General features: G+C 48.8%; 1 protein-coding gene across 1 annotated transcript in view; it reads right to left on the minus strand.

The window, feature by feature from the left end:
• Window positions 1-23,266, minus strand: part of LONP1 (lon peptidase 1, mitochondrial) — a 327,100-nt gene that overhangs the window by 227,776 nt on the left and 76,058 nt on the right. The window contains exon 8 of the mRNA XM_040417757.1: window positions 8,473-8,693. Within this exon, the coding sequence (XP_040273691.1) occupies window positions 8,473-8,693 (221 nt within the window). The remainder of the gene's footprint in view (window positions 1-8,472; window positions 8,694-23,266) is intronic.

The following is a 23,266-nucleotide window of genomic DNA, read 5'->3' on the forward strand; positions in this document are numbered from 1 at the left end:
GGGAGTATACTGGCTTCTCCAGACCTGTATGTCTGAAAGGAACAAAGGTTTGTTTCATGGCTAAGCCATGACAAGATAAGAATTTATATCCTTAAGACACATCTGGTGTGCGGTATCTATTCATATATTCATTAGTATTATATATATCCATGTGTGCATTTATTTAGCTTTTTAGTATTAACATATCAATAATTCATATATAATATGCACTATTGATATATATTATAACCAAATATTAAAGGTATACTTTATCCCATGTGTATCTCACTGAGTGGATATAGTCTTAGAAGGTATAGAAAGCACTAAGGTTTTCTGCTAATGGAAGTTTCTCAGAAAAGCTAATGTTATTTCAGGCGTCGTTACTCAATAGCTTGGACAGTTAGATATACAAACCCACGGTGCAAGTGTAAGGCCCATTGTATTTCTTATCAAACCCATAAATTCAAAAGTCTGGGAAAATCATGATGGTACCACTAGGTCTGGAAAGATTAATTCAGAGTGTCAGAGAAGTATCCCTCCCCTTTGATATACGTTGAGAAATATTAAAAGGTACTCATATAAAATGAAGCCACGTTATCTAAGTTTTCACTTAAAAGTCTGATGTTAATATGTTGTGCAACAGTGCCATCTGGAGGCAGATGGACAATATTATATTATTTTACCATTTGTTTTATACCATGTCAAGGGTTAATATGACATTATTGTGGTATTAGCATACGAATACACCCACCTTACCCGATTGGAAATCCCTAATCCAGAAGGGGATGATTCTTAGATAAAGTGGGGAATAATTACTCGAGTGCAGAGCATCAGGTCTCACCAAAAAGGAAAAAAAACTCAAAGGAAACTGACCACAAGAAAGATATACAAAAAGAAACTTGGATTATATTTTGACTACTAGGAAAGTTCTTGAGAACTGGTCCCATCTGAAACTCTGACTATCTTTGACCCGGTAACGTATACGGTGCTTATTGCTAGTGATATTAATAAGATAGTTATTCTCGGTATATAGCCAAAAGTCCCCATACTGTGGGAATATATAGTGTTAGGTGCCTCCATAATGCTGATTATTCTCTTAGCAAAGATGCATATTGCTAATAGAGGATCTGGCATTATTTGAAAAGAGGACTAAACCCTTGGGAAGTTCTATTCCGTAGTCTGATTGCAGAGCTGGATATTTTGTCATATTAATATATTTTTTATTGGTCATAGGGAAACAGAGTCAAGGGATAACATTTATTCTTACTGTATAATCCGTGTTTTATCATGTTATAGCCTGTTTGGTAAACAGAAGACCCTAAGTTTCTCCTGGTATATAAATCATTGGTCTGTTTGTTAAAAGTATAGCATTGGCATTTTGTCATAGGTGACTTTAAAGGGATTCGGTCATCAAGATTTTCGATATGGAGCTGTTCATATCATCCTCTCAGTCTCCATTATCTAAATAAAAAATATGCTAGTTTTACCCCCACCTGTCCTTTCATTTTGGATAAAAATCGGTTTTATTAATATGCCAATTACCTTACTAGCGCGCGCAAGGGGCGGTCCCTCCGGCCGTTTGTGCCCAGCCGCGCCCCTTATGTCTGAGCCCAGCGCCGCCCCACTGCTAATTATGCACTCCTCTCATCGCCGATGGTGCGCCGTAATCTAGGGCGCATGCGCGAGATTACGGCGCACCATCGGCGATGAGAGGAGTGCATACTTAGCAGTGGGGCAGCGCTGGGCTACGAGATAAGGGGCCGGGCTGGGCACAAACGGCCGGAGGGACAGCTCCTTGGGCACGCTAGTAAAGTAATTAGCATATTAATACAACCGATTTTTATCCAAAATGAAAAGGACAGGTGGGGGTAAAACTAGTATATTTTTAATTAGATAATGGAGACTGAGAGGATGATATGAACAGCTCCATATCGAAAATCTTGATCACAGAATCCCTTTAAGTTGTACTGTGCTGGTGAGATAGTGGTGTGTTGTGGGTATTATTTTACAGCTTCATTGTTTGTCTTTGCAATTGTATTTATTTTATATTCTTGGTTTGTATTGTGAATACGGTAAATTACATATATATTTTTGTATAGACAATTGTCCCTTTGTTTCACTACTTGCACAAAATAAATTATATATATATATATATATATATATATATATATATATATATATATATATATATATATATATACAGTCTTGTGAAAAAATTAGGACACCCTTTGAAAGCATGTGGTTTTTTGTAACATTTTTAATAAATGGTTATTTCATCTCCGTTTCAACAATACAGAGAGATTAAAGTAATCCGACTAAACAAAGAAAACTGAAGAAAAGTCTTTTCAAGATCTTCTGTAAATGTCATTCTACAAAAATGCCTATTCTAACTGAGGAAAAAGATAGGACACCCTTGCCCCTAATAGCGAGTGTTACCTCCTTTGGCTGAAATAACTGCAGTGAGACGGTTCTTGTAGCCATCTACCAGTCTTCGACATCGGTCTGAGGAAATTTTACCCCACTCCTCAATGCAGAACTTTTTCAGCTGTGAGATGTTTGAGGGGTTTCTTGCACGTACAGCCCTTTTCAAGTCACCCCACAGCATCTCAATGGGATTCAAATCTGGACTTTGACTTGGCCATTCCAGGACTCTCCATTTCTTCTTTTTCAGCCAATCTTTGGTTGATTTACTAGTATGTTTTGGGTCATTGTCATGTTGCATGGTCCAGTTCCGCTTCAGCTTTAATTTTCTAACTGATGGTCTCACATGTTCTTCAAGCACCTTCTGATACACAGTAGAATTCATCGTGGATTCTATGATGGTGAGCTGACCAGGTCCTGCTGCAGCAAAGCAGCCCCAAACCATGACACTTCCACCTCCATGCTTCACAGTTGGTATGAGGTTCTTTTCTTAGAATGCTGTGTTTGGTTTACGCCAAACATGTCCTCTGCTGTTGTGTCCAAATAATTCAATTTTGGACTCATCTGTCCAAAGAACATTATTCCAGAAGTCCTGGTCTTTGTCAACTTTATCGCTGGCAAATGTCAGTCTGGCCTCGATGTTTCTCTTGGAAAGCAAAGGTTTCCTCCTTGCACACCTCCCATGCAAGTTAAACTTGTACAGTCTCTTTCTGATTGTAGAGGCATGTACTTCTACATCAACAGTAGCCAGAGCCTGCTGTAGTTCTCGAGATGACACTTTAGGGTTTTTGGATACCTCTTTTAGCATCTTGCGGTCTGCTCTTGGGGTGAACTTGCTGGGGCGACCAGTCCTGGGCATGTTGGCAGTTGTTTTGAAAGCCCTCCACTTGTAGACTATCTTCCGGACAGTGGAATGGCTGATTTCAAAATCTTTTGAGATCTTTTTAAATCCCTTCCCAGACTCATAGGCTGCTACAATCTTTTTTCTGAAGTCCTCTGACAGCTCTTTTGCTCTCACCATAGTGCTCACTCTCACTTCAACAGTCAGGAGCACACCAAACTAAATGTCTGAGGTTTAAATAGGGCAAGCCTCATTCAACATGCAGAGTAACGATCTACTAATTATGTGCACCTGGTGTGTGATACCTGTGTGAGATCTGAGCCAATTTAAGAGGGAATACATGTGAGGGTGTCCTATCTTTTTCCTCAGTTAGAATAGGCATTTTTGCAGAATGACATTTACAGAAGATCTTGAAAAGACTTTTCTTCAGTTTTCTTTGTTTAGTTGGATTACTTTAATCTCTCTGTATTGTTGAAACGGAGATGAAATAACCATTTATTAAAAATGTTACAAAAAACCACATGCTTTCAAAGGGTGTCCTAATTTTTTCACATGACTGTATATATATATGTATAATATATATATATATATATATATATATGTATAATATATATATATATATATATATATGTATAATATATATATATATATGTATAATATATATATATATATATATATATATATATATATATACATACACACAATTATTTTTTTGATCCTCTTTTATATGAAGATTCTTTTTATATATAAGATATACGACAAAGCAAACCGGAAAAATCCTTTAAACCTCTGTTCACATCATATTTTGTTGAAGCATTATGCAAAGGTGGCTAAGAAAGCATCAGACATGTACATCAAATGTAATCATAAGTCACCATTCAGCTAACGGAGGCCAAAAATTGTCCTTTTGGTCTTTGCCACAGTGATAAACTCAACAGCAATCTGAACGCTATTCTGCTCATAAAAATAGGATTTTTGTACTTACCGTAAAATCAGTTTCTCGTTCAATGCATTGGGGGACACAGTACCATGGGTATATGCCCAGCTACCACTAGGAGGCACTAGACATCAAAAAGGTAGTCTCCGCCCAGGTGGGCTATACCCTCTCCACAGCACTAGGTTGATCAGTTTGTAGCAAAAGCAGGAGGAGAGAGAAACAAGGGCAAAGAACCAACATGTCCTAGACCGGGAAATGAAAAGAGAAAGGTGGCCAGTGATAGGGAGAGAAAGTAAAAACCGAGGGTGGGATCGGTGTCCCCCAATGCATTGAACGAGAAACAGATTTTATGGTAAGTACAAAAATCAAATTCTCGTTAATGGCATTGGGGCATATAGTACCATGGGACGTCCTAATCTTGTGCAAAAGGGTGCACAGGTGCAAAAGAACCATGTGACCCAATAGGACCAGGAGAAACCCTAGCCAACTCCACCCAAGGTGGGAAAAATAAAGCGCTAGAGGATAAGGAGCGAGCTAGAAGTCCTGAGCGAAAACCAAAAGTTGACCAAGAGCGCACTAGAGAGCCCAAGGAAGGATCTAGAAGAACCAGGGCTCCCCTGAGGAAACAGGAGAGAAGCACAGCAACGTCTGTTAGTAATGACCTAGCGCTCTGCATATGGAAGGACGTAAGTTGAAGCACTGGATGCAAAACACTTGAGAGGATCATAAGACTCACAAGAGAAGGGAGCGAGCCTCCTTTCACAGCAAGGAAGGTGGAAAAAAAATAAAAATAAACACCTATGAGAATAGAACTCCTTCTTGCCAGAGAAAAAAACAGGGGGTCCTAGGAAATGGTCAGGAGAAGGGAACGTAAAGACCTACATTCCCTATATAGGAAGCGAAGAACAAGCCTTTGAAAGACATATCGCTGTGAAATGTAACAAAGATATCCCTGGCTACCTAAAGTCACAGAGAAAAAAAACAACCATTCGCAGGACCTGGAAAAAGACAAGCTGAGACACTGGACAGATATTGGAGTAGAAGAGGACTCCAAAAGAGGAAAGGTGCAGTCCCAAAAGTGACCAATACAATGTAAAACTGCAAACCATAGCACTAAACAACTAGGTACCAGGAACTGGGGGAATGGAAAGAGATGTTAGAGTCTCAAGAGGGCAACAAGCCTATGAGGACCCAGGAGGGAAAAGGACCAAACCGGGCCCTAAGAAGCAGCTGTCATACAGAGCCTGTGCGGTCAAAATGCCATGGGTAGCTTCCCCAGAAGGGAGCGGTCAGCTAGATGGTCTAACAAGGAGTAGAATCAGGGACTCCGAGCAAGATTACCCAGTCAGGGGCCCAAGAAGGGTCCACAGAACCGGACCACCTAAGGACCAATAGCTAGAAAATCAAACAAACATCGGCCAAGGGTGACCAACCATTCCAAGTGTAGTGACTAGCAAACTGTAACACTGTCCCAGAAGGGGCAAGTACAGCAGCCTGGATATGGTAAAAAACGCCAGACATCCATATGTCAAAAAGGATGCAAAAGTCAGCAGGGGAAGCCGGGAGAGTCTACACTGACCTGTAGAAAACTAGCTACCGGCAGAGAGGAATGAAACCCCCAGGGAAGGAACTGACAGGTGCAGACAACGGCCAGGCCCAAGGGAACGGCCCTTTTGTCATGCAGCACAACTAATCAGAGAACATAAGGGAGTACCAAGAACACCCGAAACAAGGCAGAACTACGGGACCATGTCAGATACCAGAGAAAGCAGCGGAAAAGTCCACCCACAGTAGGTGTGTGGCACTCACTAGTCCCGTCACAGTCATATCAGAGAGAACGTCCAGCGAACGCATTTTTCTTTGACCACCCAGAGAGATTCTGTATGGTGGAGGACATCCAGCGATGACCCGAAACTGCAATAGCGGCTGGAACTCACAACGCTGCGTATTCCTGCAGGAAAGAACATCCAGTGGAGATCCCTGTACTCTGCCAGGACTGTGCCATGTAACTCTGTGAAAAGAAAACAAAGAAGCAGTAATAACGCGTGTACTCCATTGTGAAATTGGGTAACGCGGATGTGTGGAACAGAGCTACAGCATTGGAAATGCTACAGTATTTGTAGACTGTACAGGTACTGCACAGCTGTGTAGTGCAGACTTAAAACGAGACAGGTGTAAAAGGTACAGCATCTGGAGATGGTACAGGAACTCCATTTAAGAGGGGAGCGATGCCTGCATGGTGCGCACTAGAACCAGCGAGGTGCAATGGCTACCGCATTAGAAGATGGCCGCTATACCTCGCCTGGTAAGGGAGAAATAGGGCTGCATGGTGCACAATAGAACCAGAGAAGTGTAACGGCTACAGCAAATCTGTAGATGGTACAGGTACTCTACCTCTAAAGGGAGCAATGTGGCAGCTTGGTGCACACTAGACCCAGGCAGACGGTACAGGTACTCTAGCTATGAAGGGAGCAATGTGGCTGCATGGTGTACCTATAACAAGTGCAATGGCTACAGCCTCTGGAGATAGAGCACCATAGGACCAGACAGGTGTAAAGATTACAGCATCTGGAGACAGTACAGGAACTTTACCTATGAAGGGAGCAATGTAGCTGCTTGGTGCACACTAGAACAGATAGGTGCAAGAGGTACGGCAATTGAAGATGGCCTCTATACTCGCCTGGAGGGGGAGAATACGGATGCATAGTGTACTGTAATGGCAACAGAAACTAACTCTGGAGAACCAGGGCTCCCTCTGTATATATGGTTGCGAGTCACACGCTAGCACCAAAATGGTTGTTTGACGTCACCCCAGAGCAAATATTACTAGAGGTAAGGTTACTTCACGGGATAATATTTATATGTATACAACATAATACTGAACGGTCCATTCACCTCAGAGCAGACAGACTGCCAGAGAAACATAATCACTGGAGGGGACTTAGGGAAGCAGACAGGGAGGCTGAGAAGGGAAAGAAAAAACGCCAGCCAGAGGCTGTCTTACCAGACCCCAGGTGCTGTCTCCCGAAGAGGCGCTGCAGAGGGGACCAGGGAGGTTGCAGGAGAAATGTAACAAGATGGAAGCATCTTCTTCCAGGCAGAGGGAAGAGGCTCTGCCCCCTAACAGAAAAGCCCGCGCTTGGCCAGAATAGGAAGAGGATAGCCCCTCCCAGAAGCCGGGAGGGACCAATGAGGAAGCCCGGGAAACCAAGGAGGGGGCGGGACGAGCACAGCCTAGCAGTCCAGAAGCCGGGGTCTTGATTTATGAGGCGGCCGGGAAGGAGCAAGGTGTGCGGGCCCTCTGGACAACAAAAAAAATAAAAATATAGGTGAGGAGGGAGAGGAGCAATGACCGGGGAGGGGAGACACGAGGCAAAGGAAGCACCCGGGGCCCGTGGACAGGCCGGGAAAAAACCCGGCCTAGTCTCGGCAAAAGCTGTGGACTAAAGTAGCTGGAAGGGCCGGGGAGGAGCGAGGTGACCAGGGAGAAGAGAAAAGCCCCGGGGGGCTTAGTTTCCCCCCCCCCCCCCCGGGAAACAGGTGGGTAGAAGGCACCCAGAACCCCGGCTAAGGTAAACCACCCCCAGGCCCCAGAGGGAACTAACCATGGGACCCCATAGCATTGGGGCAGGACAGGGAAGAGGGAAGATACTCACCGTCAGACGTCTGCGTGCGCCACAGGGTCACCCCATCGGCAGACTCAACACAGGGACCGTGGGAATGCCGGCATGCCACTGTGGTGACTGGCAATGGAACCCGAGTACGCGCCCGCAGGGGGGCAACTAAAGTGGAAACCCACGATGGAGCCCCATTCTGCAGCAGGCAGAGACCTGCAGAAGAGAAAAAAAAAGAATAAAAATAAAATAAAAAAGCAGCAAGACCTGCAAAAAAAGCAGATCATGTCTGCCTCCTACAGACACTACACTAAAACTGAATAACCTAGTGCTGTGGAGAGTATAGCCCACCTGGGCGGAGACCAACTTTTTGATGTCTAGTGCCTCCTAGTGGTAGCTGGGCATATACCCATGGTACTGTGTCCCCCAATGCCATTAACGAGAAAGCAGATTTTTTTAAAATATACAGGAGCTTGTCTAAAACACAAACAAAATGCCGGAACATGCCATTTCTATTCTTCCCTATTCAGGCCTCTGAAAGACTAGAAGGAGACTTTCAAAGACCTCTTTTGAGAAATGCTAGTAAGTGGGAACTAAGGACCACCAGAAGCTTTGTTGGCATTGTTCATGAATATTTTCCTAGAGTACATTTTTGCATAAAATCTCAAAATTAGACTCACTTGAATTCAGAGGAATGGTTGTCAAGTAATCCCAGTTTGCCAAGCTCTTCATCAATGACTTCCATTACATGCTTAGGGACTCTAAGGTCATTTAAACGCTCCCGAAACTTTTCTTCAATAGCATCCTTATCTTCTTTCTCCAGGCCAAGCTCTTTCTTTATGATCTTAAGCTGCTCTTGCAGCAAGTACTTTCTATGAGTTTGTTTGATCTTTTCCTCTACCTGCCAACCACAAGAATCATTTTAAAACTATTTTTTACAAGTACGTGTCATGACAATATAAAGCTTAATTCACACTATGTTTGGTGCAAACTATTCACATGTTTGATTCATACAAATATACCACATCATATCCATAGATGGGCAAATGTATGAAAAAAAAACATTAATGGTGTTGTCCACTCTCCAAGTATTTGCTACTACAGTGTGGGAGGCAGGGAAAAGGTTAATTTCCTAATATATGTCATTAAGCAGATCTGCCTGTCTTTTCTATTATCTGAAGCCACGTCTCCTGAGCCTGCTTTGCCCTGCAGCCGAATCCGTCCATGGCTGCACGCGACATGGAGGAGCTTCACAACAAGCTCGTCCATGCCAGATGATCTGTGCAGTCTATCTGCGCCTGCGCACTTCTTCACCTGTAAAAGCAAACCATGTACAGTCTGCTCCCATCACTGGTGCCCTCAGAGTGTGAAAGAAATCAGCAGCTAGTGAAGGAGGATATGCTTCCCTGAAGTTCCCTGCCATAACACCCTCCTGAGCCCCTGCATACAGTAGGCATTTTATAGATTTTTTTTTCGGTCGCTTGGGCGGGAAGGCAGTAACATAGGAGCCACTAAGGCTTGCGGGGTGGCTATGAACCTTAAAAACTCTACCTGGAAGGACGCTGAACAGGAGCAACTGCCAAGCTAACGCCAGGGTAGGACCCCCACCTGAGGGGGATGCCTCACTGCAGCGACCACGAACTCGAGCCATAGCGTAAAATCTGTCCCTGTGGAGGAGTACTGGTTGTAGTAGCTAAACCAGAGTGCCAGCATAAGCACTTTCCCAATAAGGAGGAGTGGAGGATAGAGAATACAGTCAGTGAAAACACCCGACTCAGTGGAACGCACGCACCATATTAGTGCAATGGTGTACGCACTACGTATTGATGCAGACAAATTCATGACAGACTGGAACAGTGAAGGCTCATGGAGATGGGGGGAGGTTTCTGGGACACAAGTGTTGCTAGGTAACCCCCTGAAGGCAGAGGAAGTTCTATTCATGCCCAAAAGCAGCATCAAAAAGAAGGATATAATGTGGAATAGCCACCGTATCCACTGGCGGTACCCATATGCCACTAGATGAAGAGTACCGGGCACCCGTGGGTACAAACTGGTGCCATGCCCCACTTGCGAAATAAAATAAGGCATCCAGGAAGTCATACTATATTGCTAGCCCCCTACTCCAGCAAAGGAGGGGGGCCACCCGCAGAGGCCACCGAATTCAGTACTAGATGAATCCACCACCTGCGAAGGAGCTGTGCAGTAAACACCCCAGTATGTAGTTGTAAAGCAATTACTACTCCCACAGTAGTAGCCAGCGCTTGCCCAGTCAGCGCAAAACTGAGGGGGAGGCCTGAGACTATCCCGTAGAAGCCATGGTTCAGTTGAATTGCGGCATCCCAAGATGCTTATTATTCCCCCGCTAGTGGATCACTACTGGAAGGGGGTAATGCAACAGGAAGCACGGAGGTGTGGAAGGGATAGCGGCCTATGGAAGGGATAGCGCGACAGCCAGGACCAAATCCAATGGCAGTGCAATCACCCTACCTACGGAAGGTGGAATGCATACGGCAAGTACTTAAGCCAGTGTTAGGGAAAATACTCCACCTGTGAAAGGGGGGGGGGGGGTCAATGCCTACGGCGGAACTAGTGCATGTGGCGAGTCCTGTACCCTGTGGGAGTGCAATTATTGCCCCTAAGTAAGGGGCAATGCCTACAGCAGACGTTGCAACCAGTGATAATGTAATCACGCCACCTATGGAAGGGGCTAATGCATACGTCAGGTACTGAACCGAGTGAAGATGCAATTCCGCCACCTACAGAAGGGGGGAAAAAATAAAAAAACGAGATTTTTGTATAACTTACCAGTAAAATCTCTTTCTCGCTCTTTCCTTGGGGGACACAGAAGACCTTGGGTATAGCTCATCTCCATAGGAGGCGTGACACTAAGTGAAAGCTGTTAAGCCCCTCCTCCACAGCTATACCCTCAGCCTGGAGAGAAAGGCAGCCAGTTGCGTGTCCAAGCAGTGAGAAAAGGCAAAGTCCAACAAGGAACCAACAAGCCAACTACCCAACGGGTAACACAAACTCGGAAACCGTGTAGAGAAAAACAACGAATGGGTGGGTGCTGTGTCCCCCAAGGAAAGAGCGAGAAAGAGATTTTACTGGTAAGTTATACAAAAATCTCGTTTTCTCGCCCAGTTTCCTTGGGGGACACACAAGACCTTGGGACGTTCAAAAGCAGTCCAAAAGGGGAGGGACCACAGCTCCAAGGCGAAGCACCCGAAGGCATCAAGGAACCGCCGCCTGCAGACCCAGGCGGACCAAGGCAGCATACGCCGAAGCCAGAGTATGCACCCTGTAGAACTCTGTAAAGCGTGCAAGGAAGACCTGTGGCTGCCTTGCTCAAATGCATGGCCGAAGCCCAAAGCCTCCGGCCCAGGAGGCACCGACCGCTCTGGTGAAATGAACGGTGACAGTAAAGGCAGAATCCTGCCCTCGGTGCGGTAACCTCAGCAATAGCCAATCTGATAAAGCGGAGGAAAACCACCCTGGAGTCCGTCAACTCTAAGCGCGGACCTCCAGGAAACCCAAGAGACCGAACGTCGACAAGAGTCGGAGATCTCCAAGTAAAAACTGCAAGGCCCAAACAACGTCCAAATTGGTGAAGTGTTGAAGCGAAAGGCAAACACCACCTTCAGAAGGAAGGAACGGGATGTAGAACAGCCCTGTCCTGGGAAAAGACAGAAGGCTCAGAACAAAAAGGGGGCCATTCAGGCACCCGTCAGAGACACGACTGATACGGAAACACAACCGTACAGGACAGGAGGGGTAGAGAGAACTTCTGTAACGGCTCCAAGGACAAGATTGGAGCGCCGAGAACTCAGTATGTAGTTCCCAGGGCGGTACCGAAGGACAGTACAGAGGAACCAAAGAGCCATTTCGAGTAAGAAGGTCTTGACAGGCCCAGAGGGCTGGGGAACGCTGGAAGAGGAAGAACAGCGCTGACACTGATACCTCAAGTAAAGGAATCCCAGTCCCAGGTCCAGGCCGGACTGGAAAAAAGACAGAACCATGGGGAGAGAAAAGTCAGAGTGGGGAATGCACAGCTTCCCACAGAACCCCAGATAAAAAAACCATAAGTCTTACGACTAGGGTTGTCCCGATACCACTTTTTTAGGACCGAGTACAAGTACCGATACTTTTTTTCAAGTAGTCACCGATACCGAATACCGATACTTTTTTTAAATGTCATGTGACCGTTTTGGGGGATCTGTGGATCTGTGGATGACGCACTGTCATGTGGGGGATCTGTGGATGGCACTGTTATGGGGGACCTGTGGATGGCACTGTTATGGGGGATCTGTGGATGGCACTGTTATGGGGATCTGTGGATGGCACTGTTATGGGGGATCTGTGGATGGCACTGTTATGGGGGATCTGTGGATGGCACTGTTATGGGGGATCTGTGGATGGCACTGTTATGGGGTATCTGTGGATGGCACTGTTATGGGGGATCTGTGGATGGCACTGTTATGGGGGATCTGTGGATGGCACTGTTATGGGGGATCTGTGGATGGCGCTGTTATGGGGGATCTGTGGATGGCGCTGTTATGGGGGATCTGTGGATGGCACTGTTATGGGGATCTGTGGATGGCACTGTTATGGGGATCTGTGGATAGCACTGTTATGGGGGATCTGTGGATGGCACTGTTATGGGGGATCTGTGGATGGCACTGTTATGGGGATCTGTGGATGGCGCTGTTATGGGGGATCTGTGGATGGCACTGTTATGGGGATCTGTGGATGGCACTGTTATGGGGGATCTGTGGATGGCACTGTTATGGGGATCTGTGGATGGCACTGTTATGGGGGATCTGTGGATGACACTGTTATGGGGGATCTGTGGATGGCACTGTTATGGGGGATCTGTGGATGGCACTGTTATGGGGATCTGTGGATGGTACTGCTATGGGGTGGGATATCTGTGGATGGCATTGTTATGGGGTGGGGGGATCTGAGGATGGCATTGTTATTTGGTGGGGGATCTGTGGATGGAACTGTTATGGGGGGGGATCTGTGGATGACACTGCTATATGTCATCCACAGATCCCCCTCATAACAGTGTCCCCCAATACACCGGGCCCCGCCGCTCACCGAAGTATTTATAAACGTGAATCCTTATCCTGTTATTAAGTTGAACTAACGCTGCCCTCTCCCATGTTCCCCTGTATCCCCCTGTATCCCCACAGCACTTACTTAAGCTTCCATAGCAGGCAGAGTGGACGGCACCAGTAACGTCACTCACTGACGTCGCGCGCCTGCTCCGCCTGCTTCACTCATAAAGTGGGCGGAGCAGGCGCTCTACGTCAGTGAGTGACGTTACTGCTGCCGTCCGCTCCGCCTGCTATGGAAGCTTAAGTAAGTGCTATGGGGATACAGGGGGGACATGGGAACATGGGAGAGGGCAGCGTTAGTTCAACTTAACAACAGGATAAGGATTCACGTTTATAAATACTTCGGTGAGCGGCGGGGCCCGGTGTAAGAGTACAGTGACTGCACCGGGCCCCGCCCATAGTTACGCCCATAGTATTCTATTTATGTATCGGGGCGGGGTATCGGCGGCTGAGTACCGCCGAGAAAACTCGGAATCGGTCCCGATACCGATACTAGTATCGGTATCGGGACAACCCTACTTACGACAGATCCTGGACGAAATACAGCCGGCAGTAGCGAACCCGCTGGAGTCGCCTGGCAAGCGGGCGAAAAACCAAATGTGATCAGGCGCAGACCAGTAACACGGGCAGAAGTTGACAAACTGGTCCCGTCGGCCCCCGAGCAACGTTGTCCCGTATCCACCCGAGTGGGGGAGCAGAAGGACAGACGGAAAGGAACCAAAAGGGTCCGCCCAGCATCCGCCAGATGCCAGGACAAGACAGGCTATAGTCCATGCTGATGTAGCCATGTTCTACAGTCCCGGTGTAGGAGATCAAAGGACAATCTGGACCGAAAGGTAGTCCCCCCAAGTTACCGAGAAGGTAAGTCTACAGCAGGACCATTGTCTTAGAATGGACCACACAATCTGCACTCAGCGGGAGGACAGAACGCGGTAGACTCGATAAATCGGCACAGCTAATACAGCCAGTGTGAACAAGGGAGACAGTACGAGGCCAAAAGGAACACCGGAACCATCCACATGAACAACCATGCTCTCCCCAGAGGGGAGGACAGTGAAGGAACAACCTCTGAAGTCTGGCGGGACAGAAGCCACATCAGAGTGATCTGTACCGAGCGGGGGGCCAAACAGAGCCGGCGAGATAAGGTAGTCGAGACAGAGGCCGGCATAACACCCTCCAACCGAACGGAGGAGTGGGCAACAGGGAAGCCATAGGACAGCTCAAAAGCAGAACCCTGCTACACTGTGAGATGCCCGGTTCACCGCCTCGCAGAAGGAGAATACCCTGAAGAACCCAAGGCGGAGGTCCTCCGGACCTGGGTAATCGAGCACCCAAGAGAATTTGGGTGACCTTCCCGAGAAAAGCGGCCCGCACCTGGTAGCAGATCAGACTGTAGCGTAGAGGCGCCAAGAGGAAGGACTCATACCACACTACATCCGAAGAGGAGGAAATTGCAGCAGGCAAGGGAACCGCAGTCCTGCCAGAGCCAACGAAGAATTCGAGGGGCGCTCCAGACAACCGCACTCTCGACCATGTGACCATTAGCGCAGGGAAGCAATACCGCGGAAGGACGAATGGGCACGCATCTAGGAACCACGAACATTCCCTGGGATGAAGGGCCAACTAAATGAATGAGTACCACCCAGCTCCGTGCAGCAGAGAGCAAGTAGAGCCCGTCCGGGTCAGGTGGACAGAATGAACTCCTTAGAGACGAGTGCAAGGTTTGTGGCAGGCATCGTATCCCAAGAAAACAAAAGTATGCCGCAGGAAGTAGATGAGGCATACGTACGAGCAGCCCGTAAGCAGTGAGAAGGCCAACCCACCTACAGGAGGAGAAGGCATACACGGCCCAAACAACGCACAAGAACGTCCGCTCACTGCAAAAGGTTAATTTAGCGAGAAAGGGGGGCTCGCCACAGAGTGCCACAGCATGTACGGAATTGCAAAGTGCAACCTGAAAGGGAGTTATGCACAAGCCTAGTATAGCATGCGATGGAACGCAAGCAGTCCGCCCCGAAAAGGGGGGAAATTGTATCTGGCAAACTGCAGTCGGCAAGAGTGCAAAGGCAGGTCCCAAAAGGGAGTGATGCCTAAGGCCGTACCTACTTCAGAGAAGCAGGACATACCCTATAATCCAGCATGAACGCAGGAGGTCCACCTAGTGAAAGGGGAACATGCACAGGGTTATCCTAGCATTAAGTGAGTGTGCAATAATACACCCAACACTGATTTAGCGAGAGTGCAACTACTCTGCCAATGAAGGGGGACATGTACAAGTCCAGCACAGTCATACAAGGACAGCCGTGAATCTCATGAGCGTGCCAAATTCTGCCCATGGAATGAGGGGTGGCCACGCACAAGGCCAGCACCGTATCCAATGGGAGTGCAAGCGTTCCACCCATGTTAGAGGGCAATGCTCATGGCCAGCAAGGTATCCGGTGAGAGTGTAGCATGCCGCCCAGAAAAAAAGGGGGGGGTAATGCACATGGCCAGCATCTCATCCAGGGAGAGTGCGTGCACCCGCCATATATGGGAGTCATATACATGGCCAGCATCGTACTGGTGAGAGACAAACACAGTCAGTGAGAATGTGTGTATGTCACCTGAGGAAGGAAGGCATGCCCATGGCAGGCAGCGAATCCAGCGAGAGTGCGTACACCGCCCACGGAAGAGGGGTCATGCATATGGCCGACAGCGGATCCAGCGAGAGTGCAAGCACCCCGCCATGTATGGGGTACATGCACATGGCCAGCAACGTACCTGCGAGAAAACAACCACAGACGGAGTCATGCCTATGGCCGGCAGCGAAACCAGTGAGAGTGCAGCATAGCAACATAGTACATAAGTACATCATAGCACATGAGAGAGAGTGCAGCGTTCCGCCTATGGAAGGGGGTCGTGCACATAGCCAGTACCGTATCCGGTGAGAGTGCAGTATTCCGCCTAAAAAGGGGGGTCATGCACATGATCGGCAACAGATCCAGTGAGAGTGTAGCGCTCCGCCTAAGAAGGGGGTCACGCACATGGCCGACAGCGAATCCAGTGAGAGCGCTGCGTTCCGCCCATGGAAGGGGGTCACGCACATGGCCAGCAGTGAAACCAGTGAGAGTGCAGCGTTCCGCCTAGAGAAGGGGGTCACGTACATGGCCGACAGCGAATCCAGTGAGAACGCTGCGTTCCGCCCATGGAAGGGGGTCACGCACATGGCCGGCAGCAAATCCATAGAGAGTGCAGCATTCCGCCTATGGAAGGGGGTCATGCACATGGCCAGCACCGTATCCGGTGAAGGTGCAGTATTCCGCCTAAAAGGGGGTCATGCACCTGGCCAGCCGGCAGCCAGGGAGAGTGCAGTATCCCGCCTAGGAGGGGGGGGATGCACATGGCAGGCACCATAACTGGAGAGAATGCTGCCTACGGAAGGGCCGCATGCACTTGGCCAGCGCCGTATCCTGGAAGAGGGCAGGAAAACCACCTAAAAAGGGAAATGCCCTAGCACCTACGCAGGTTGGGAGCGCAACACTATGCCACCTGTGGAAAGAGGGCATGCAGACATGCAGCACTACTGATGAGGCTGCAGCGTCCTGCGCAGTCCAATAGAAATCTGTTATTATTCTTATTATTTTTTATTTTCATTTTTTTTTTTTTTTTTTTAATTAAAAACACAGCTTCTCTGAGGCTAAAGGGGGGCCACCTATAGGGGCACAGATAGTCAGGAAAAGGGGGGCCAGCCATACAGGCCCATTGGGAGCCGGCCTGTACCCAAAGGGTTAACATGGATCCGGCCTGGAGGGTGGCGCTGCGATCCCCTGGGGGCGGAGGAACCTCCCGGCGGGAAGAATTCGCGCCTGGAGAAGTTCCCGCCCCCTCCACCAGAGGCCGGAATTTTGCGGCCTAGTAGGCCGTGAAGCCGGGGTCTAAATTTGCGGTGCCCGGTATGTACCGCCGGGACCTGAGGCGGAGTGGCGCATCAAAACCGGCCGCGGGTGCCCACCCCGCGGGCCGGTTGGAATTGCGGCCCAGCAGGCCGCGAAACCTGGGCTAAAATTAGCGGAGCCCCACCGACCGGCACCAACGGTCAGCCGGGGCCTGCTGGGCATAGACGTCAAGCCCAAAGCCGGCCGCGGGAGCCCACCCCGCCGGCCGGAGTGTCAGGGGCTCGGAATGGCGGCTTGCCGGCCGCGGGAGCCCACCCCGCTGGCCGGAAGAGTCAGGGGCTCGGGATGGCGGCTTGCCGGCCGCGGGAGCCCACCCCGCCGGTCGGAAGAGTCAGGGACCCGGAATGGCGGCCTAGCAGGCCGCGGAGCCTGGGCTAAGATTTTGCGGCGCCCGGCCGCACCGGACTACCAATGTCGGCCGGAGGCGAGGCCTTACTCCACAGCCGTCAGGAGCCTCAGGCCTTGAGCAACACTCCAGGAGGGGGATGGGGGGGGACCCAGAGACCGGGTGCCTGTGCTGATTTCCACCCATGTTAGTTGCCGCTTCTGTAGCTGGCTGTGGAGACAGCCACTGGCTGCATGTCTATGGGAGCCAGGCAGGGGGAGGGAGGCAGAAGGAAATTGCCGCTCTGCGGCACCCCAGGGGCCAGCATAGATCCAGCAGGGGACTAGAGGCCCAGTATGGGGGTCAGGCACGCAGGAGACCAGGGTGGGGGGGTGGGGGACGTAGGGCTGGAGAAGCCTCTTTCTTACCACAGCCGTCTTCACCCTCGGTCCATTCCAGCAGGGTCGCCCCTTCAGCTACTGGCACCGTAGTGGCAGGACGCTGGAAGAGGGACTTGGCGTGCGGGCGACCCTTGCGCTGGCGGGATGTAGGGGAGCTGGGCTGCCCTGATCCACCTTGCCTTCTGTGGGGGAGGCAGCAGTGCGGGTGACCGGCACTGGCGCAGCTCAACCCCGGGAGAACAGAGAGGTCTAGTGCGACTCTGTTATCCCTGATGATCTGGAACAAAAAAAAAAAGAAAAAAGTAAAAATCTAAAATTGAAACAAGGAGAAACCAGCCCTGCAGAGCAGGGAGTGTCTTGCCTCCTTGGACACTAAGCAAAAAACTGGCTGCCTTTCTCTCCAGGCTGAGGGTATAGCTGTGGAGGAGGGGCTTAACAGCTTTCATTTAGTGTCACGCCTCCTATGGAGATGAGCTATACCCAAGGTCTTCTGTGTCCCCCAAGGAAACTGGGCGAGAAATACATCTGGCACTGGAACCAGTGTTATCGTACGTAGTCCACCTAAGGAAGGGGACAATAAATAAAGGAGAGTACTGTGTCCCGTAGAAGTGCAATGAATCTGCATATGGAAGGGGTAAGCATACAACAGTACTGCTGGTCACCGTAGATGCAATCTTGGGAGACTGCTTCGGGTGCCTGTGCGCAAGTCTACCCCTCAGAACCTCGCCCCTGGCAGTTGTGAACTGCGCAGGTGGGGGCTTATCAACCAAACTACCCAGAGGGTGGAATGGGAAGTCTAGAGTTCAATCTAGACCAGTGGTGGCGAACCTATGGCATGGGTGCCAGAGGCGGCACTCCGAGTCCTTTCTTTGGGCACCCGCCCCTGGAAAAACTCTACAGTGTACCAAAATGCCTTAGACTTCTAATAGAATTCATCAGCGCAGGGCGCACTATGAACAGCACAGGCAGGGCACTGAATGTAGGCAGGATATTATAGATACGTGATAAAGTATATGGAAGATATACTATTGGACTGTAGTATTCTGGTTAAATTGCAGTGTTGGCACTTTGCAATAAATAAGTAGGTTTTGGGTTGCAGTTTGGGCCCTCAGTCTCTAAAAGGTTCGACAGCACTGATCTAGACCAAACAACCCCTGAGGGTGGATTGGGAAGTGCCAAAAGGTCCTCCACTGGATTGCGCAGGTGGAGAATTACCAACCAAACGACCCGGAAGGGTGGATTGGGAAGTCAGAGGTCCTTTATTGAAATGAGCAAGTGGAGGATTATCAAACAAACTACCCGGGGGGTGGATTGGGAAGTTCCAGAGGTCCTCCACTGGAATGCGCAGGCGGTGCATTATCAACCAAACGACCCTGGAGGGTGGATTGGGAATTCCAGAGGTCCTCAACTGTATTGCACCGGTGGAAAATAAATCAACCAAGCTACCCCGGAGGGTGGGTTGGGAACTGTCAGAGGTCCTCCACTGGATTACGCAGGTGGAGGATTATCAACCAAACGGCCCCAGAGGGCGGAGTGGGGGTTCTTCAGGTGTCCTTCACCGTATTGCGCAGGCGGAGAGTTATCAACAAAATGGCAGCGGAGGGCGGATTGGGAAACTATGAGAGGTCGTCACGTGTCCGGGATAGGGCACGGGCCCAGTCTGGTGCCGCACAGTCAGTGGATTGTGACTGAGGGGAGTATGGATGTAAACATTTGTTTTTATTTCTCCCTTTTTTTTTTAAACTGGCATGCCTAGCCTCAAGTGGAAAGGAGGCAGGAAGGGGTTAACTGTGCAATGAGCAATTTTGCAAAGCCCATCTAACCCCTGATAATCCAGTGCCGGCCTAACAGAAGTGGCTGACCAGGAAGGGTTAAAAAAGGACTTTAAGCCCAGGGGAGATGTTGATGGGGGTGGGGGCAGTGGCAGCTAGGCGGAAAGAATTCCCGCCTAGCCCGTCTCCCATCCCCTCACATACTTGGGATGGGTTGCGGCCTAGTAGGCAGCGAAGCCAGGGCCTAAAGTTCCGATGCTCGTCCAACCGGGACCCTCCCCCTCTGTACTGCAAGTCAGCTGTAGGGTAGAGGGACCCGGAGCGGTGCGCGACATACACATTCCGGCCGGAGGTGCCGCCCCGCGGCCGAGATGACAACAGGAGAAGGAAGAACCTGTAGGCCCCATTTGAAGCCGGGGCCTAAATTTTTTGCGACGCCAGGAAGACCGAGATGTTCACCCCGCGGCCGGGAACTAGTGACAGCCGGAGTCGAATACCCCGTGCTCCCATGCAAAGTAAGTGCCTCGCGGCGAGAGACTCCCACAAGGGCTCAGGCGTCCGCGACCGGCCATCACACACAGCAGGGGGACCGCATCAGGCTGACACTCGCTGGTGGCCGGATACATGGGGGGGGGGGGGGGGGCCCGCATTAGGGGCAGGAGGGGACAGATGGCCGGACGGGAGAGCGCCTGCCCAGCAAAGATGCAGGGCTCACGGGCGGGGGGGGGGCGGAACGAGTATACACTACCTGATTTCAGGCTCTGATCTGAGTCTATGCAGACTAACCAATCGGATCGATTGCCAGCAAGGGACCACTCTGATTGGGGGAGCAGGAGAAGAAGCTTTAATCCAAGCGTTTTGCAGCGCTTGGATTAAAGAGCTGCCATGATGTCTATACACGTGCTAGCTGCACAGGGTATATGCAGATAGGACGTATACAGTCAGGTCCATAAATATTGGGAGATCGACAACATTTTTGGCTCTTTACACCACCACAATGGATTTGAAATGAAACGAACAAGATGTGCTTTAACTGCAGACTGTCAGCTTTAATTTGAGGGTATTTGCATCCAAATCAGGTGAACGGTGTAGGAATTACAACAGTTTGCATATGTGCCTCCCACTTGTTAAAGAGGACCTTTCACCTGTATAAACTATGTGAACTGAGTATGCTGTCATATAGAGCGGCGCCCGGGGATCTCACTGCACTTACTATTATCCCCGGGCGCCGCTCCGTTCTCCCGTTATAGGCTCCGGTACCTTTGCTTTTTAAGTTATAGTAGGCGGGTCTTCCTTTGTCCTGTGGGCGTCTCCTTTTCCTAGGTTGCAGCGCTGGCCAATCGCAGTGCACAGCTCACAGCCTGGGAGAAAAAAACCTCTCAGGCTGTGAGCTGTGCGCTGCGATTGGCCAGCGCTGCAGCCTAGGAGAAGGAGACGCCCACAGGACAAGGGAAGACCCGCCTACTATAACTTAAAAAGCAAAGGTACCGGAGCCTATAACGGGAGAACGGAGCGGCGCCCGGGGATAATAGTAGGTGCAGTGAGATCCCCGTCGCCGCTCTATATGGCAGCATACTCAGTTCACATAGTTTATACAGGTGAAAGGTCCTCTTTAAGGAACCAAAAGTAGGACAATTGGCTTCTCAGCTGTTCCATGGCCAGGTGTGTGTTATTCCCTCATTATCAGAAGGCTTGCATAGTAAAATATCAATTTTCGCAGATGACACTAAACTGTGTAAAGTAATTAACACTGAAGAGGACAGTATACTACTACAGAGGGATCTGGATAGATTGCAGGCTTGGGCAGATAAGGTTTAAACACTGACAAATGTAAAGTTATGCACATGGGAAGGAATAATGCAAGTCACCCGTACATACTAAATGGTAAAACACTCGGTAACACCGACATGGAAAAGGATCTAGGAATTTTAATAAACAGCAAACTAAGCTGCAAAAAAAAAAAAAGTGTCAAGCAGCTGCTACCAATGGGTTGCATCAAAAGTGGCATAGATGCCCGTGATGAGAACATATTCCTACTACTTTACAAAATCATTAGTCAGACCACACATGGAGTACTGTGTACAGTTCTGGGCTCCTGTAAACAAGGCAGACATAGCAGAGCTGGAGAGGGTCCAGAGGAGGGCAACTAAAGTAATAACTGGAATGGGGCAACTACAGTACCCTGAAAGATTATCAAAATTAGGGTTATTCACGTTAGAAAAAAGACGACTGAGGGGAGATCTAATTACTATGTATAAATATATCGTGGTCAGTACAGAGATCTATCCCATCATCTATTTATCCCCAGGACTGTGACGAGGGGACATCCTCTGCGTTTGGAGGAAAGAAGGTTTGTACACAAACATAGAAAAGGATTCTTTACGGTAAGAGCAGTGAGACTATGGAACTCTCTCCCTGAGGAGGTGGCGATGGTAAGTACAATAAAGGAATTCAAGAGGGGCCTGGATGTATTTCTAGAGTGTAATAATATTACAGGATATAGCTACTAGAGAGGGGTCGTTGATCCAGGGAGATATTCTAATTGCCTGATTGGAGTCGGGAAGTGAGGAAAATTGGCTTCTACCTCACAGGGTTTTTTTTGCCTTCCTCTGGATCAACTTGAAGGATGACAGGCCGAACTGGATGGACAAATGTCTTTTTTCGGCCTTATATACTATGTTACTATCCCAATTACAATGATCAGATAAAAGGTCCAGAGTTCATTTCAAGTGTGCTATCTGCATTTGGATTCTGTTGCTGTCAACTCTCAAGAGGAGATCCAAAGAGCTGTCACCATCAGTGAAGCAAGCCATCATTAGGCTGAAAAAACATTAGGCATGGCCAAAACAACTGGAACATTCTTAAAAATAAGTAACGCACCGGTGAGCTCAGTAACACCAAAAGACCCTGAAAACAACTGTGGTGGATGACCAAAGAATTCTTTCCCTGGTGAAGAAAACACCCTTCACAACAGTTGGCCAGATCAAGAACACTCTCCAGGAGGTAGGTGTATGTGTATCAAAGAGAAGGACTTCACCAGAGTGAATACAGAGAGTTCACCACAAGATGTAAACCATTGGTGAGCCTCAAAAAACAGGAAGGCCATATTAGAGTTTGCGAATGACATCTAAAAAAGCCTTCACAGTTCTGAAACAACATCCTATGGACAGATGAGACCAAGATCAACTTGTACCAGAGTGATGGGAAGAGAAGAGTATGGAGAAGGAAAGGAACTGCTCATGATCCTAAGCATACCACCTCATCAGTGAAGCATGTGGTGTTAGTGTCATGGCGTGGGCATGTATGGCTGCCAATGGAACTGGTTCTCTTGTATTTATTAAGGATGTGACTGCTGACAAAAGCAGCAGGATTTATCCTGAAGTGTTTCAGGCAATATTATCTGCTCATATTCAGCCAAATGCTTCAGAACTCGGCGCTTCACAGTGCAGATGGACAATGACCCAAAGTATACAGCAAAAGAGTTTTTTTTAAGCGAAAGAAGTGGAATGTTATGCAATGGCCAAGTCAATCACCTGACCTGCATCCGATTGAGCATGCATTTCACTTGCTGAAGACAAAACTGAAGGAACAATGCCCCAAGAACAACCAGGAACTGAAGAAAGTTGCAGTAGATGCCTGGCAGAGCATCACCAGGGATGAAACCCAGCGTCTGGTGATGTCTATGCGTTCAAGACTTCAGGCTGTAATTGACTGCAAAGGATTTGCAACCAAGTATTAAAAAGTGAAAGTTTGATTTACGATTATTATTCTGTCCCGTTACTTTTGGTCCCTCAAGTGGGAGGCACATATGCAAACTGTTGTAATTCCTACACCGTTCAACTGATTTGGATGTAAATACCCTCAAATTAAAGCAGACAGTCTGCAGTTAAAGCACATCTTGTTTGTTTCACTTTAAAATTCATT

The sequence above is a fragment of the Bufo bufo genome, chromosome 2 (genome assembly GCF_905171765.1).
Source record: "Bufo bufo chromosome 2, aBufBuf1.1, whole genome shotgun sequence".
Classification (NCBI taxonomy): Eukaryota; Metazoa; Chordata; class Amphibia; order Anura; family Bufonidae; genus Bufo; species Bufo bufo.